At 42.7% G+C, this 16,708-nt stretch overlaps 1 protein-coding gene across 1 annotated transcript in view; it reads right to left on the reverse strand.

Moving 5' to 3' along the window:
- NECAB1 (N-terminal EF-hand calcium binding protein 1) overlaps positions 1-9,205 on the reverse strand; it is a gene marked incomplete at its 5' end in the record, with an annotated part of 58,331 nt that extends 49,126 nt beyond the window's left edge. The window contains 2 exons of the mRNA XM_082046439.1: positions 4,771-4,795; positions 9,164-9,205. Of these exons, the coding sequence (XP_081902565.1) occupies positions 4,771-4,795; positions 9,164-9,205 (67 nt within the window). The remainder of the gene's footprint in view (positions 1-4,770; positions 4,796-9,163) is intronic.
- Between the last annotated feature and the right edge of the window lie 7,503 nt (positions 9,206-16,708).

Here is a 16,708-nt window from a genome sequence, read left to right on the forward strand (position 1 = left end):
GGTGGGGTTTTTTGTTTGTTTGTTTGTTTGTTTGTTTGTTTGGTTGGTTGGTTGGTTGGTTTGTTTGTTTGTTTTTTAAGTCTCTGCTTCTATAGCCAGTATTACCTATGTTGTTCTCAAATATCTTCCTCTGAGGGTCTTTAATGATGTTTGAGGTATAGTTATACCCAGTGCTTTTTCATAACAGCTGACTTGTATTTGCAAATCAATGAGAGCATCTATACACAAACAATCTTTTCTAAACCTCTCATATTAGAGCAGAAGCTGTAAGTTTGGAACAAGGCCATAATCAAATACCAGTTCTAGACTTGTGGAGAAGAGAGACAGCTAGAAGATCCTTCTTCTGGAGGACATGGCTGGGAGTCACTCCCTCCTCCCTCCAGGTTTGACTGGGTGGCTATTTCCACGCTGAAAAGTGCTAAGCAGAGTTTTAAATGCTAGGACATGCCATGTTCCCAGAACACGAGAGAAGGTTCATGCATTAAAGGGTAGCTCTTGTGCTGGTGCATACACTCAGCAGCCCACAGGCAGGCAAGCCCACAGCCAAGTCACCAGGCTTGGGGTAATTTGTTTCCACCATCAGAAGAGAACAGATCTGAAGCACATGGAGATGATAAAGTAGAAGGGCTTTGCTAAAAGGGCCCTCTTCTTCCGCAGGAGGATGGGAAGAGAAATGACCCCCACCTTGATGCAGGCAAAGGCAGAACACTGCTCTCCAGTTATTTTGTGGTACTCTCTGATTCTGGTCAGTGTTGAACCATCAGGGCTGAAGCACCTTCCCTCAGCTGAAGGAAAACTGTTACTCTTGCAAGATCAAGAGTTGCATTCTCAGTAGATTATTACAATTTTTTCTTCTCCATTTTGACAGTCAGACTGTGATTGCACTTCTGCAACATAGTCTATATTTGAATTTCCATTCCTGTGATAACAGGGGGAAATTATATCATGTGGCTACACTACCAGGGCACATGTCAAAGCTGCATGGTCAGGCAGGGCCCCAGGGTGACATGTACCAACAACTGATACTGTTTCATTTGTTTGCAAATCTCTGCAAGGCCCCTGGGATACCCCATGTCCCTCTTAGCATATAGGAAAGCAAGAGAAACACGTCATGCAGGAAGATAAGCACATATAGGTACTGCAGTCACATGTGTGTGGGGCAACCACTGTCACCTGTGAGATGAGTGAGGTAAAAAACTGACTTGATTAGGAAAGACTGCATTTGACTTTTCCAGTTTTCCACATTTCTTGACACTGCTGGCTATGGACAAGATTTTACTTTTTGACAGGAATTTAATGAGTTTGGTTTTGTTTTAAATAGCAAAAGGAATGAAATAAATGAAGAGCTTTCCTTATAGTTGTTGGGTTTTTTTTCTGTTTTGTTTTTTTTTTTTTTTTTCTTCCCAAATTAGGTTTCCTTTGAATGTGTGGGGTTTTGTAAAGTAAACCTGGCCAAAACTTCATTTTGACATGCAAACCTGAAACTTCTCATTTCCAAAAAGGTCAATGTGCAACATCTCACCTTTAAGAAATTGCCTTATTTTCCCTTAGGGTTTTCTGTTGCTTTTGTGAATATTAGGAACCATATATTTCTTAGAAATGTGATGTTCCTTCCCTATGCTTTGTTCACCTTCTAAGAAAATCACACGACCTTTCCAGTTACAGGAGGAGTGTGGACCTGCTCCATAATAGAATGGATCTCCTCAGCCATGAAATAACTATAGGTAGAGTTTATGAAGCTGATGCTCCTGTGGAATCTGTGCACAACTGATGTTTCCAGAAACAGGAGGGTGACAGAATGATATATGTGTTTGGGGTGGCAAAGAAAGAAGCCACCATCCCCAAAAAAACAAGATTTGCATGGCTTCTTTCAAATAGGCAAATGACTGTTAAAGGAGTTTCTCAGTTAAACCCAGCAGTCATAAATCATTTTAGCATTTTTGAGTGACAGCAATTCAGCAGGATTTCTTGGCTCTTTTGATCTCTTATTTTATCTTGTCTTTGCAAGAATAGTTGTCTTTCCTTGTTGTGGAAGGCTAACATGAAAGCCCACAGTCCCTACAATCATAGTAAGAATGCTGTCACCTTTAATGGAGACAGGAGAAAGAATGGGGAAGAAATTTTTTACAATGAGGGTGCAAAAATACTGGAACAGGTTGTCAGGAGAGGTGGTAGACGCCCCATCCCTGGAAACATTCAAGGCCAGGCTGGACGGGGCTCTGAGCAACCTGATCTAGCTGAAGATGTCCCTGCTCATTGCAGTGGGGTTGGACTAGGTGACCTTTGAAGGTCTTCCTTCATATTCCTTCCAACATATTCCATGATTCTATGATTCTATAATATTCCTATTCATCAGCTTGATCCACTTTTTTGGATGTATTTTTTCTTGCTGTCAAGCATCTAGCAAGGTTTTTGATGATAATTTTTTGGGTGGAAATTTAATCTCACCGCTCTGAGAGAGTCCTATTGAAAGTGCATGAGTTAACAGGAGCGTGCCACGGACAGTAATCAAGTATTTGTTACTGTAAGCCAACATTTGGTTTCCTGTAGCACAGAAAGGTGACACTAAAAGTCCAAGTATCCTAGTCAGCTAATAATTGCTGTTGACAACAGTTTAAACATGTTAGGTAAGTGTTCACATATCCAATAACCTTTCTGAGAAGATACTTAACTTCCCAGCCTTAAAACAGATCTGTTACTTATTAATGTTGCATGAGACTGTGCAATGCTGTCTTAGCAAAGTGGTAGTCCCACAGGCAGCTGATCGTTGAGCAAACACAATTAAGCACATAAGAGCTGAAATAATTTCAAGTTCATGGCCTTAAATTAATAGAACTAAAGCGACTGAACTTAGCCACTTTCCTCGCAATACCATGTTGTAAAGGATCCATATATAAGTATGAACTCCAGTGACCAAAGTCTCTAGGGCCGATGTGGCTTCATATTGCTCTGGAACAAGCAAGTAAGTTGTTTCCCCTGTTTTAATAGCAAAGTATCAGTAATAAACTGTGGAGTAACCCCCATGAGGACTGGAAGACTTCCTGACCACCAAACCACTGTGGATCCACCAGGGATGGGACAGAGCATGAGTTCAAGTACAGGACAGGGACTTGAAGCTGCAGGGGCTCGTTTTGGCTCTGCGGGAAAGACGACGACCTCAATCTTCAGGGTAGACACATAAACATCTATTCCAAACACTGCAAGGAGGTCTGCAGGGGAGATTGGCTGTGGTTGGCATGTAATTAAGCTGGTAGGGCACTGCTGAAGGGTCCTTCTCCTCCCATCCCAGCCCTTACCTTGGGATTCAGCTTGCACCATCCCTGCCCTTGCAAGCCACTGGCAAGTTGACTGAGAGACATAACAACCACCTCTCAGTGATGGATTTTGTGGCCCCTGCGCTCTTTGAAGGAGCCTGCCATGGTTCTGTGGGAAGTGCCAGTTGCCGCACATGAGCTGGGGCAGGAATAGTTGCCAGAGGTGGGCTATGGGGTGGGATTGCCATCTCAGCAACAGTAAACTGTTATTTAGTAGACTCAGTTATATTATAACATCAAAGTGTATGGAAGCCCCTTTATGTCCAATAGTTCTTCCTTGAAAGTTATTATCATTTTTGATTTTCTTGATGGTATCCCTTTGCCTTCAGCTATCTGAGAGTACACTATCACACCTGCACAATACCTGTTTTCTGAAGATCGAGTGGGAATTGCTTGTCAGGGTTAAACCTGTCTGAGCTGTGGGTTTGACACTGTTCAGTGCTTTCAGAAGAAGACACAAGTCTGGCCCATGATTCTGCAAGAAGTTGCATCTCCTTTCTTGCCATACTTCAGTATTACAGTGCTAAATAATTGTGAGCTTGTGTTTCCTTCTCATCCTGAAAGATGTAACTCTGGTTATCTGAGTTATGTATAAATACTTTTATGGTAACAGAAGCTCTTCATAGCCTCAGGCACACTGTATCTCTCACTCTGTGTGACGCAGGGACATGCTAGTGGCTTAATTTCTCTGCTGGGGTATGTGGCACAAAAGTGATATTGTAACTTGACCAAAATTGTGCAGCAGTTCTGAGATGGGAAAAGGAGCTAAAGTCAGGTTCAAGACCATGACTATGTGTAACAGCAAAAAAATCCAGTGAACACACTTGTGGTCCTTACAGCAAGGACCTTCCCCTGCTGTGGCCAAAATGGGAGTATTTGTAAAGCCTTACGGTACTATGCTCCAACTTACTGAATTTAAATAAGGCAAAAAATAAATGTGGAAGGAAAATCACTCAGTAGCATGAAGGAAAAACTTTCAGTTAAGAAGACAATAAAAAGTTATGACTTTTGTGTTTCAAATACGTGAGTTGAATTTAAGGCTTTATTCTGCCTACTGACAAGCAGAACAAATACATAACTGCAAAATGTAAGAAACAAGTCTGATTGCTGGATATGGCCTATGGTGTTTCTAAAAAGTAATAGAATGGAACTACCAACAAGTATTTCAAAGCTTCTTGTGAACATAATGTTACCAATAAAACACCCACATGCACCCAAAGTGAAAATCAAACACACATGCCAAATTGTGAAAGCACAAGATTTGCCCATAAGGAAGGAACTCACAGGGAGGATCAGCACACAACAAAATACATTACATTGAATGTGTAGAAAACATAAAATAGCATGAGGGATGGCTGGTTTTTCTTTTGAATGTTTAAAGCATGACTTAAAATGCTGAATCAATGATGGATTTTTTTTTTCCAAAGGGAGGGGGAAGACACGTGACCAGCCTTACCATTCTTGTCTGCTCTTCTTAATATCTAAACAAAAAGAGAGAGAGAACAGAATCACTTTTTTGTTGGTGGTGGTGGGGTTTTTTGTTTGTTAGTTTGGGGTTTTTGTTTGTTTATTTGTTTTTTTTGTTTGGTATGGGTTAATAGCACACAGTGTTGTATTTACTGGGCATATGTAGTTTGAGCTCTACATCATATTTTCACAAGGCTGTATAAAATTGAACAGCCCCTAGTGTGTGTTCATCCTTCCCTGAGTATTGCTTTCTTTAACTCCTCCTGTGCTGTATGCACAGAAAACCAAGAGCATAATAAGAACCAGCTTTATTTTCTAGTTTGTGCATGGCTTATAAGGACGATGTTTGGGCACAAAACCTGATACCATATGGCTACCATGATACTGGATGTGAGGTTGAAAAATGTGGTTTAAAGAAGCAGAGCAAGGATGTTACCTGGGGGGATGCACTGAGCATCTAAGATGGTGAGAAAGACTCAGGGTTTGCATGGGGGGAGGAAGCAAAGGGATAAGTCAGGAGAGGAGCCGGGCATCATGAAAGGATCAGACTGAGTGTAGGAGGCAGCAAGATCAGATGTGTGGGAGCAAATTTGAGGATTGTTCTGACAACAAGTAGAAAGCAGATACAGAAGAAAGAAGAGAGAAAGCATAGAGGTTTATAATCTGGGAAGGCAAGGGCAGGGTGGGGGTGCCTGCTGTAGATCCTTTCTGTGCTATGAAGACTGTACATGACCCCAGCTTACCCTCCGGGTGTGCAGGTCTGCCTTGTCTCCCCACTGTAAACGGTACCTGCTGGAGAAGCTACTTGAATACATAAGCAAGAGTCTGTAACACTTCATGCAAATTCTCAGGAAAGGATCCTGGGGGACGCATCCCATGAGAAGAGGTGACAGAGCCTTCCAGGCCCAGCCCTGCCATCAGCGGGGGACACAGCACCAACACATCCAGGTCTGTATGCAGAGGCACCGGCCCTGTCTACCGCCAGGGACACACTGGCGTGTCCGCCTGTCACAGCTGTAGTCCCACCACAGGAACCACCACATTCATCCACACTTTGGAGAAGGGATCAGGGTCAAGGAGTGGAAGTGACAGAGGAGATATCCTCCGGTTTCTTTGCTAGCTCCTTGCTCTCAGGATGAGGTAGTTTTGTGGTGGCACAGACAAGGTGCCAGCCATGGGTCATCACATGACATATGAGATATGTGCAATATGTGCACCTGGTGATCCCGCTACATTTCCAGGTGTAGTCCCCATCATTACGTCAGCCTGAGCTGCAACAGGGAGTCATCTGGGCAATGCTACAAACAAATTTAGAGAAGGGAAGGAAGCAAATCTCCCAAATATAGTTTCTATTGCTGCTATGAATATCAGTAGTTTCAAAATGGGCACAAATATTTTTGAGACCTGAAGGCAATGGAGATATTGTCTCGTTTGACAAACTGCCAGTAGTATTTCAACAGTTTCTCCAGCACATGCCATAACTGCTCTGCTCCTAGAAGTGAAACCAAATGAGAAACGCAAGGATCCAGGTGCCAAGCTCTGTCGGAGCATCTTCACGGCTGTATTCTGTTGGGTGGGGTTGGCAGGGAACTAACAAAATTGTGACTTACAACCAGGACTTCACTGACAGTCTCTAAGCTGAACTTTGCATTGGAACAAGTTTACAGCACATAAAGTATGAAATAAACTTGGTAAGATATCATCTTCCCTCGCTATATATCCAAATAGATCATATATTGCAACTCATTTTTCAGTGTGAGGATTGGCCTGTTTAGGCATTTTAAATTTTTACTTTTAAATTGGAAATTTTCTCCTACTGAGAACTAAAAGACTAAATGCAGACCAAAGGAAAGACAAGTAAAATACAGCCTCAGATTCCTGTCAGGTTTGGTGGGTTTTTTTTGGGTAACTGTTTTTGGTCTTTCTTCTACCTCATTGGCAAGTAGCCTTGTTTTCTTTCTGTGTCACCTGAAGGAAAAGACAGCCTGCTTATCAAGGTACCTGTCACCATGCTGCCTATAGGACTTGGTGCTGCCTTGGAGTTGGTAACTATATGTTAATAGAGAGGGCAAAGCCAGCATGCTGAAAGGTTTTGCAGTTTCAGCTGGAAGCAGAGAGATTTGTGAAATTTGGGGAGGGTGGATAAACATGATTCTCTGAGATCTAAAGGCTTTCTTCTGCCCAGTTACACTTGATTAAAGGGAGCAGTGGGTGTCCCCAGGGAGATGCATGTCCCACTCCTCATCTTGCAAGGGCACGGCTGAGCTGCCCACTGTGGCACATGTGCTAGCACCTCTGAAGGGAAAGAGCAACATGTGCTTCAGCGAGGTGGTAAATATGCCCAGCTTGGACCCAAGCAATATTAACAGATGACTGGTGACCTGTGCCACGAGTAGCAGGGGGCCATGCAGAGCCACACCGTGTGTTGCAGCCACAGCAGGTGACGCAGCCCACACCTTGTGCAAGAATTCTGTGTGGAGTAGCCGCACCGGCTGCTTAGCCTTGGCAGTGGAGTTTCCGTCAATTATAAGTGCCCCATAAATATGAGTCAAAGGTGGCAAAAGTTTCTGCATAAGTAATTTATCTTTAAAAATTATTAATTATCACTATTTTAATTTTAGATCAATTATTTTTTTAAACCTTGCAGAAATGTTAAAATCCCTTGGACACTTGATAGGGACTTTGACACAAAAGCAGGAGGAGGTTGCATTAGAAATCAGGTATTGCTCTCATTAGATCTCTGCCCAGCTCGCAGTGGGACTGAGACCTCAGTGCCTGCCCTTTCTGTGTTGCCTTACAGCCAGTCTCTTGCTGCCCGGTCTAATATGCAGTTAATGTTTACACAAGGTGGAGGAACTTCACTGGGGGGTTATCAGAGAGCTGCACGCCCCCAAACAGTTATGACATGAGTGTACTCCCACAGCAGGAAGGGCCCCAAGGGTCCGGTCCCTGCTTTGAATCAGACAGAGACTAGGTTTGAATTTAAGGTTTTCCTCCAAATGCAAGAGCAGGAATATGGCAGAAGCCCCTCTCCCTCCCTTTCACCAGTTTTGTGAATGGTACCTGCTTTTCTACAAACATGAACCTGATACTGGTTTAAGAAATTGCTGAAAATTAAACCAATAATTTTCATTTGAAATAAATTTTTCACAGTGGGTGAAATGAAAAGTTTTCAGTTTATCAGATATTCAATTTATCAGATATTCTGACCATCTGCGGTTTCCCAACCCAGTGTGCTGAGTTAAACTGGAGAGCTGGCTCGATTTGAATGTCTTATCTCTTTCCTGACAACCTGGGCTTCTCTTCTGTCTTTGTATGGTATGCGTGTAATTGTCTGGTTTCCCTTAAAAGAGGAATTTGCAAGACCAAAAAGCTGCATTTTTCATTGTACACTTGAATGCATATTATAAAAGTCAACAGAGAGTCTAATTTAAATGATTTCTCATGGAGCCTAGAGCAATCAGGAGAAGAACAGATATGGCTTTCATTGGAGGCTGATTGAAATTATTTTGGGAAGATATTGGGGAAGTTTATGTGGGCACATTAGAGAAGATATTTAGATAAAGAGTCCTTAATACAAGCTTTAATTCAGAACATGTTATTTCCAGCTGATATTGTGGACTAGCCCCGTTACAAGAGTTTGTCTGCAGTAAATCAGAGTTGGTTGTAGAGTTAGTCTGAAGACTTGTAGGTCTCATCAAGACAGAGGATATTTTGGAGATCTTTGAGCAGGAGTCTGTTTTTTATGCAGAACTTGCCTTGGATCAATAAGTGCTCTGCTAGGCAAGCTTAGACAAAAAACTTTACAGCTGCATCTTGTGAGATGCTGAGCCCTTGGTGATGCTGAAGCACAGCAGCCCTGAGGGGTGGGATGGTCAAGTGCACAGGAGGGCACTTCGCTGGGCTCTCCCTTACCGAGCTGAAGGGCTCAGCATCACCCTGATATCGACCCAGACACTCTCCAGAGAAAAGCCCAGAAAAAGAAAAAAAAATAAAAATCCAAGCAGTGTCTTTTCAAAAGTGACAGCGTTATCAGTCAGCGCCTCTCCTAAGCATCCCCAATTGCTAACCTGGTCTTCTCATACATGCACGCCATCGGAAGCAAACTCATTCCCCTCATTAACATTTTAAATGGTAAAAACAATTAAAAAAAAAACAAATGAAAGGGGAAGGGGAAGGGGAAAAGGGAAAGGGAAAAGGAAAGGCTGACAGCCTCGCTGGGCTTCACCCCTTTCATCTCAGAGAGAAAATCACGGCTCAAAAAACAAACAAACAAACAAACAACAAAACAAACGCCCCCTCTCCCTTCGCCCGCCTCCCGCCCGCTTGCAGTGTCCGCCTTTGCTGGCGGGAGGGTTCGTGTAGCGGATGCCAGTACTCACGTCGCGGAAGATGCGCAGCCCCGCTCCCGGCTCCGCCGCCATCCGCCCGCCGCAGCTGCCGTCCCTGCCCAGAGCTGCGAGGCCGGGAAAGGCGGTGGGGATGGCGGGGGCGGACCGACCGCTCCTCCGGCCCCGGGGCTGGCGGCTTTGCCGGGGGGGTGGCGAGCCGCACGCCCCGCCTCGCCTGCCGCGGGAAAAGCCGCCTAGAGGAGGCGGGAGGAGAGGCTACTGCTGCTGCTTCTCACCCCCGAGGGTGCTGGGGGAGTTTGTCCCGTCCTGCTCTGCAGCCGCCTTGTTGCATCTTTACCGTGTGTTCGCGGCGAGGCTTGCTTTCTCTCCACGAAAGAAATTTGGTTCTTGCAGTCTGCCACGTCGTTTTCATCATCATTTTGGCTGCTTTGCCCTTCAATACGGTCACTTGGGGAGACCCTTCTTGAACCGCAAGGCCCGAGACCGAACACGCTTTGAAGTCCGAGCGGTGCGGAGGGGTGATGGGGTGTAACTGTACTTCCACATGGCTGGTGCAGACACCATGATAAACGGCGCTCTGCGAAAGGGCTCAGGGTTGAAAATTAGGTCCTTAAATATAACATACCCCTCCAGGTGTTCTGGCCAAAAATCAGGGACTGTGGGGACATGGGAGTGCTGGTGTTTCTGGAGGGGAGAGAGCGGGGGGCTGGAGGATGCGGTAGGAGCGGGCTCTGGGGTGAGGGCAGGGAGGAGGAGGATGCCAAGGTGAGTGGGAGAGCAGCTCTCAGGGAAACTCCCACCCCTGTGCTATATCAGACACGTGCCAAGAGGTTATTGCATGGACGTCGTGTAACAGGGGCTTTGTCTTTGCTCTGCTGCCTCGCACCACCAGTGCATGGCATTGTGATTATACATTACAATAATATTCTATATTATACATTATATATTACTATAAATTATTATAGACGATACAATCCTCCACGACAAATATTAGAGGGAAGTTTTTCCTTTAAAACACCTTAATGTATGAAAAGTCTTGGCTGTGGCATGACTTGCTGTGTGTGGGTGCTCCTGCTTCTTTTGCCTTCCTTTCCACGTTTCAGAAAACCTGAGAGAGGGGAGATTTTCCAATAGGAAAGAAAAGGAATTTCACAGGGTGAGAAATTTTTAAAGATGGTTTGAAAAAGAGATGGAAAAATCATCTCAGGCTATTTTAGCTTTTTAATAATACTAAAAGATTTTTGTGATGAAAGTATTGGAATGTATTTCTTTCCAGAGAGACAAAAGAAGAAAACAATCCAAAAGTTGTTTCAAGAGCCAGAAGGGTGAGTAGAAATAAGGAAAAACTTCCTTAGACTATAGAGGGACTTGTTTTTGTTAACTGTTATACTAACAGCAACAATAATAATTTACATATTTAACTTTATTGATCGACTATTATCTTGGAAGGAAAATATGTGGGTTGAAGAACCATTATCTTTCCCCATTGATTAGTCTTAACATTCACTGTGAATATTTTAACTTTGTCTAGAGTAATCTTCCCTAAAAACAGTAAGGAAAAAAAAAAGTGTAATCCTGATATTTTTAGAGCAAAATTTGAAACATAAGAAGCAAAAATAGGTCATAAGCCTTTTATTGTACTAGGAAGAATTATTTCCATTATTTAAAAAGTTACCTGCAAACCACCTTTGCATGACATAGAAATATGACTGTACTATTTAAGTGATCACTTTTAGAGACTTTAGTTTTCAGGTTCAGATGAGCAAACAGTATGTGTAACTTACTGGTGACACCTTTTTATACCACTTTCAAATTTTCTGAAGTAATATCTCAATTTTCACAACATGAACAGGATGCAAGCTTTGAATTTTACCAGCTTCCCTCATCATTCAGTGTTTTCCCTCTTACTCTGAGCAAGAGGCTGTGAGGCAGAGGAGAGGGGGATGTGGCTGCGTGGTTCCCCGTGATGTGAGAGTATGGGTACGGGACTTGCTGCCTTCAAGGGAGGATGGTGCTTTTGTGACATTCCCAGGTGAGGTCAGCAGAGGTCGGCACTCAGTGATACCCTCACTTCTGCAGCCACAGAACTGTGCTGCTTGTGATCTCCTGCAAGAAATAAAGTTGTTCTGCCTGTGGATGAGGATAAACCTAAAAGTGCTTGCTCTTTTTCTTGCCTTGTGTCACATCATTAAACTTTTATTTAGAAAGCAGCCTACTGTACCAACATCTTTGCTCATGTGAAATGAAGTGTTCAGTCAGTATTTAATGATTTTGACCTTTTATCTGGGAAAAACAAACAAGTGAAAACTGGCAGCCAGTGCTACCTTACGCTCACTGTGCAGTGGGCTGTGCAACAAGAGCCATCAGCGCTGAAATAGACAGAAAAGCTTCCTTTTTACTGAGGAAATGCAAGCTGCCTAACTGTCTAATCAAGTTTCTAAATCATTCCATGATGGTTAGCTACACGTGTTGCCCCTAAATGACAGGAAAAGCACTATATAATGCTTGTGTCAAAATATAACCTTTCCAGCAGAAGAACAGCTTCCACGCTTGGGTACCCCATGAGTCTGTGGTGAAAAGTACTGTTTGCTCTTGGCTGAGGAAATGGATCTGCTTTATGGTCCTATTTTTTGACTGTAGGAGTGGATTGGTACCTATGAAAAGAGTTGAGTTAGCATAGTAACATGTCTCTCTTCAGCTCTCAAAACATGTAGTTTCATCTTGGTTTGAACATCTGGTCTGGTGATTTGTAGGTCAACCCTAAAACATGCTCCAGTTTGAGTACTCAGGAGCTGCTCCCTCTTGACTTTTCTAGATCACTAGGCTGTAACAACAGAGAAATTTCAGGGTTAGTATGTGTGTGGCCATGGCTTGTTATAGAAGCAGTAACAGAGGATGCTAGAGCTCACCTTCCTTTTCCTTTTGTGTCTTGCACATGGACTAACCTGACCCAGCTAAGCAGCCAGTATGTTTACAGCTCAGTGTTTCCAGGAATGGGATTGTGAGGATGGAAAAGGGAGTCCCCTTCCATGTTGTGTCTGTGCCAGTGGCAGCAAGGATAGATATACTGAAGGATACAAGCAAGGATACATGTACTGAATCTCAAAAGGAGTGATGAAAAGCGTCAGGTCAACCACTTATGCAGGAGTACGTGGCTAGCTCTAGTTCATCGGATGAAAAACACCTTGAAGTTGCCATCTCTGGGAATTCACTTTATCCTCATCCTGATCCCTCCTGGTACAAGACTTGAGTCCTCCCTCATGCCCCTTGCTCCCCTCCCCCTTTCCCTCCACTCTGGTGTAAAGGAAACCCAGAGACAGGTTTCCCTGGAGCCACAGTGCACTCCGACAGCAATCCAGTGTAGGCAACTGGGATGTAGGATGTTCATCAGCAGCTGAACCTGGATGCAGTCTGTGTGCATTGGAGCTCTTTTCTAAATCACCAGGAAAAGAAAGGTAAAGCCATAATGACACATGAGGAATTCAGGGAGATGCTGGCTTCCACATTGGTAAGAGCTCCTGCAGGAGGAAACCATACAGCTTGCACCAGAACGTTATTTTGTTCTTTTTGTTTATTTGTATGTTCTTCCTACAAATATTTGGAAAAAAATCACCAAAAATCTACTCATTCAATCCAGTTTTCATGTATGTTCCCAAGCCTAATTTTTTTTAATAGTTTGGTGCCCTTGACAGACTGTTCCCAGTTAGTGGGAAATGCCAGGCCTGGGATATCAAGAAGACTTTAGACCAGCAGCTATGAATCTCGGTGTCTTTCCCAGCCCCTTTTCCATCTGTTGGAGGATCATAAAACTCCTGGGATATAACAGTATCATTATAAAGATAAACACAGTAAAGATTACGTAGTTCTGGGCCAGTAATGCACAGCAGTGCATTAGAAGTGTCTAAGTAAACTATATGCACATCATTGTACCTGGAATATCAGTTGTTCCTTGCAGGACGTAGAACACATTTTTTTCACATATGTAGAGTGAGGCAATTTTGTAGCTTTTAGAACAACTTTTTAGGGACATGTGAAATGCATGAGATGTGTAATGATAATTAATATATCACACAAACTCTCCTATGCACATTTTGTTTGTGGTCAGCCCTGCAGGAGCATTTGGAAGCAAGTAGCATAATAAAATGACTGTAATGGGGCATCAAGCAGAGACTACGGCTCATGTTGAGAAAAAGCCTGCTGTGTGGCTGGATGGTGAAGTCAGACATTTAGTCAGATCTAAGAAAAGGAATAAAGGAAGAGATCAAAACATGACAGAGAAATCAGAAGCATAACAATGCAACAGCACAGTAGAGAAGCACTTTCATTCTTTGTGTTTGCAATATTTCCCCCCCCAAAAAAAACAAAAACGGTAGACGGAAACTGCTATTGTTAGTCTGCAGCTAAAAATAATTTCACTTTTAATCCAAACCCAAAGAAGTCCAGTTCACAGTACCTGTCAGACTCAGATATAAATAATGATCCTGAGCAGTCCATATGCCACAGCTCCTTTTCTCTTCAGAACGGAGATTATAAGGTTATTTTTATTGCAAAACTTTAGTCACTAATTATTTGTCAAATATTTTTAAAACTGAGAAGACAGTTTTCCATACAGCTGAAGAAGGGAGTGAGGCTCCGCCAAAGAGTTAAGTCCTGTCTTTAGGGTCCTGGTCTAGATTTGCTCTGAAGAAGCCATTGACTACAGAGTAATTTTAGGACTCTGGTTAATTTATTCAAATGCTTCAGGCTTATCGGGATGTGTAAATAATCACTGTTTCCTGTTTCTTCTCTGCATATGTACTATCCCACCAATGCCAACCTAAGAGTAACAAGTTTTGTTATAAAAAGTGTTTGAGGACTGCCACTGAGAAAAATGCCAAAGGCTTTCTGCATCACAACTGGGCCAGAAGTAAGTGCATATGCACACAGAGAGTACAGCAATGGGGGAGACTGTCTGAGACATATGACGTGGAGTCATGGTTTTGAGGTTTGGCAAAGCTTCGGCACCTGAGCTCTGCCTTAGGTATTCAAATATTTTCCTAGGTGTAGGCCATCATCCTTCATATACAGCAGGGATTTAATTACATGAATCCAATAACAAGATCATGGATCTGAGAAGAGTATCTCAAGCTCATTTTGATAGCTGGATTTGAGAAAATTGGAAATATTTTTTAGAAAAAATTGTATTATTCCAAAACTTTGTGAAATGAAGAATTCTCTCTCTCCAATTCCCAGGCTGCTACTGCTCCTGCAGTATACATATCCCATGACGTGACGATGGCAGCTCTTTTCTTTGCTTTTTAGTTTGAAAACCTGTGGCAGTTGTTGAAATTCTGCTCTCAGAAACAGCCACCTGCCTTATTCTAGCTCAGCGGTTTCATCACTTAAAGCCACACTCACAGAGTCTGCTGCGGGCAACCCCTCTCCCTGCGATGGGCAGTGCTGGTGGCACGTCTGGGCCTTCTCACCTGGAGTAAAGCCAAGGGCTCTTCAAGGTCTTTTAGACTGATGTTTGCAATCATACTGTTACAATTATAGCTGATACTCCATTTTACTTTCAGAAAATTTCTTGGGAGGACCGAATTCTTGCAAAAAAAAGTAGATATGGAACCATCTTATTTCAAAAAAATCTCTAGCAACTTTGTATTACCAGAGCCTGAAGTGACAAGCACTCTGTTTGCTCCCCAGGTGTTACCATGTTCAGTCCCAGGCTAAGGAGAACAGTGCAACAAAATGCAAAAAAGGAGGGGGGAATTAGGATGTGAAGTTCTCTGGTTAAAATCCTGGCCACATTGCAGACTTTCTGTAGAGTCCTAGACAAATAATTTAGTAGCACTGGAGTGCCTAGGAGGCCGTGAATCCCTGAATTATCTGCAGACTTGCTGGGGGTGCACCCTGTCCCATCATCCTTGTCAATTATGAAGATGTTATACAGTACTGGTCCCTGTATCATGCCCTGTGGTGCATCAGTAGCGACTGGGCCACATCTGGCCTGAAGAGGCTGAGCAAGCTGGGACTGTTCAGTCTGGAGAAGGGAAGGATCAGGAGGAACCTCATCAGTATATACAGACAGGGCAGGAAAACAAAATTCTACAGATAGGCATATGATCTCAAAATGTGCTCACTCACTGCAATAGTAACAGGGAACTGTAAACAGCATTTTAGCATGCATATTCTCTACAAAGGCCAAAATACACAAACTTAGTCATCAAAGGATGTGATTAAAAAAAGGGACATTGTATGTGTTTCACTGTGAGAGGCATTTTTTTAGCATTCAGGGACTGATTGTACAAATCGCATTAAAATTAATGAGAATTGCAAGACTGGGTTTTCTACATGGCACATTTATCCTCTCTCTTAAATTTTAAAGATATTACCCTCAGTTAAAAAATAAATAGACACTTATTCTTCTTAGGTCTGTTTCTGTGCTGGTTTATATTAAGACAACAAAAGAATAATTGTATTCTTTGGTGTCAGCCTTTTGAGCTCTGGAGAGCCTCCTGAAGCTACGCTGCTGGTGTGAGTAGAGGATGTGACAGCAGGAGATAAGAAGTTGACTCATTTCATTTCAGTTACCACGAGAGCTGTAGGCATCAGTCACCACTTGTTCTCTCCTTTTCCTTCTTGTCTCCTCTTCTATGTTTCCTTTTCTTTTTCTAGAGAGCTCTAAGTGTGCATTTTTTCCCCGGGAAAGATTTTAATCTGAAGACTCAGCGCCCCACATCATTACGGGCATCTTGGAACTGCATTCAGTGTTTGCCAGATTGAGTCCTAAAGTAGACACGATACAGCAGGGGACGATAATGACAGAAGTATGGGAAGAATTAGAGGGGGAAGAACATTATGTGTTCAAATCCCTCAGGTTGTTTTGAAAATCATGTTCATTATTATTAGTGAACATCAGTGACTTAAATTCTTACTTACTTGTATTAATAAGTATTACACCAAGCACAGCAAGGACAGACACAGGCATTTCCCACTTGAAATAAGGAAGATGTCAACCCAAACTCCAAACTTGCTAATCAGAGTTTCAGATCTCATTTTTAAAAATGCAGGCTTTTGTGAATCTCCTCACTCTCCAAGTCAGAGAATAGTTTCCCTGGATGAAATGTAGCAAATTTGGAAATGCCAGTTTTTCACTTGGATGCTAATCAGGAATTCTGATTTTCTACAGGAGGACCTGACTAATAAAGTTAATATTTTATTCCTTTTTGGATATTGATTAGATGACTAGATACAGATATTTCTGATGGACACATATCAATCTGTGAAAATTCTTGATGAATATGGCAGCACATAAACAGATGGAAATTTAATATTTTTGTTGCAGACACTCCTAGAAATCTTAATCACAGATCTTCACTCTGTTATGATGGATGCTGAACAGCTGCAGGACAATTGGCAGAACTCACTGGTGAATGACAGAAATCATTTTTTGTTAAAAAACCCCACAACATAAACGTAATGAAATTCTGCTTCCCTGCACAGTCCTCAATATATGTCTGCTTCTCTTTACCTCAAATCATCTCCTCAGTAGTTAAGGGATAATAAAAGCAAATATCCTGGAGAAAATAAAGC

Source organism: Streptopelia decaocto (genome assembly GCF_964273445.1).
Source record: "Streptopelia decaocto genome assembly, chromosome: 2".
NCBI lineage: Eukaryota > Metazoa > Chordata > Aves > Columbiformes > Columbidae > Streptopelia > Streptopelia decaocto.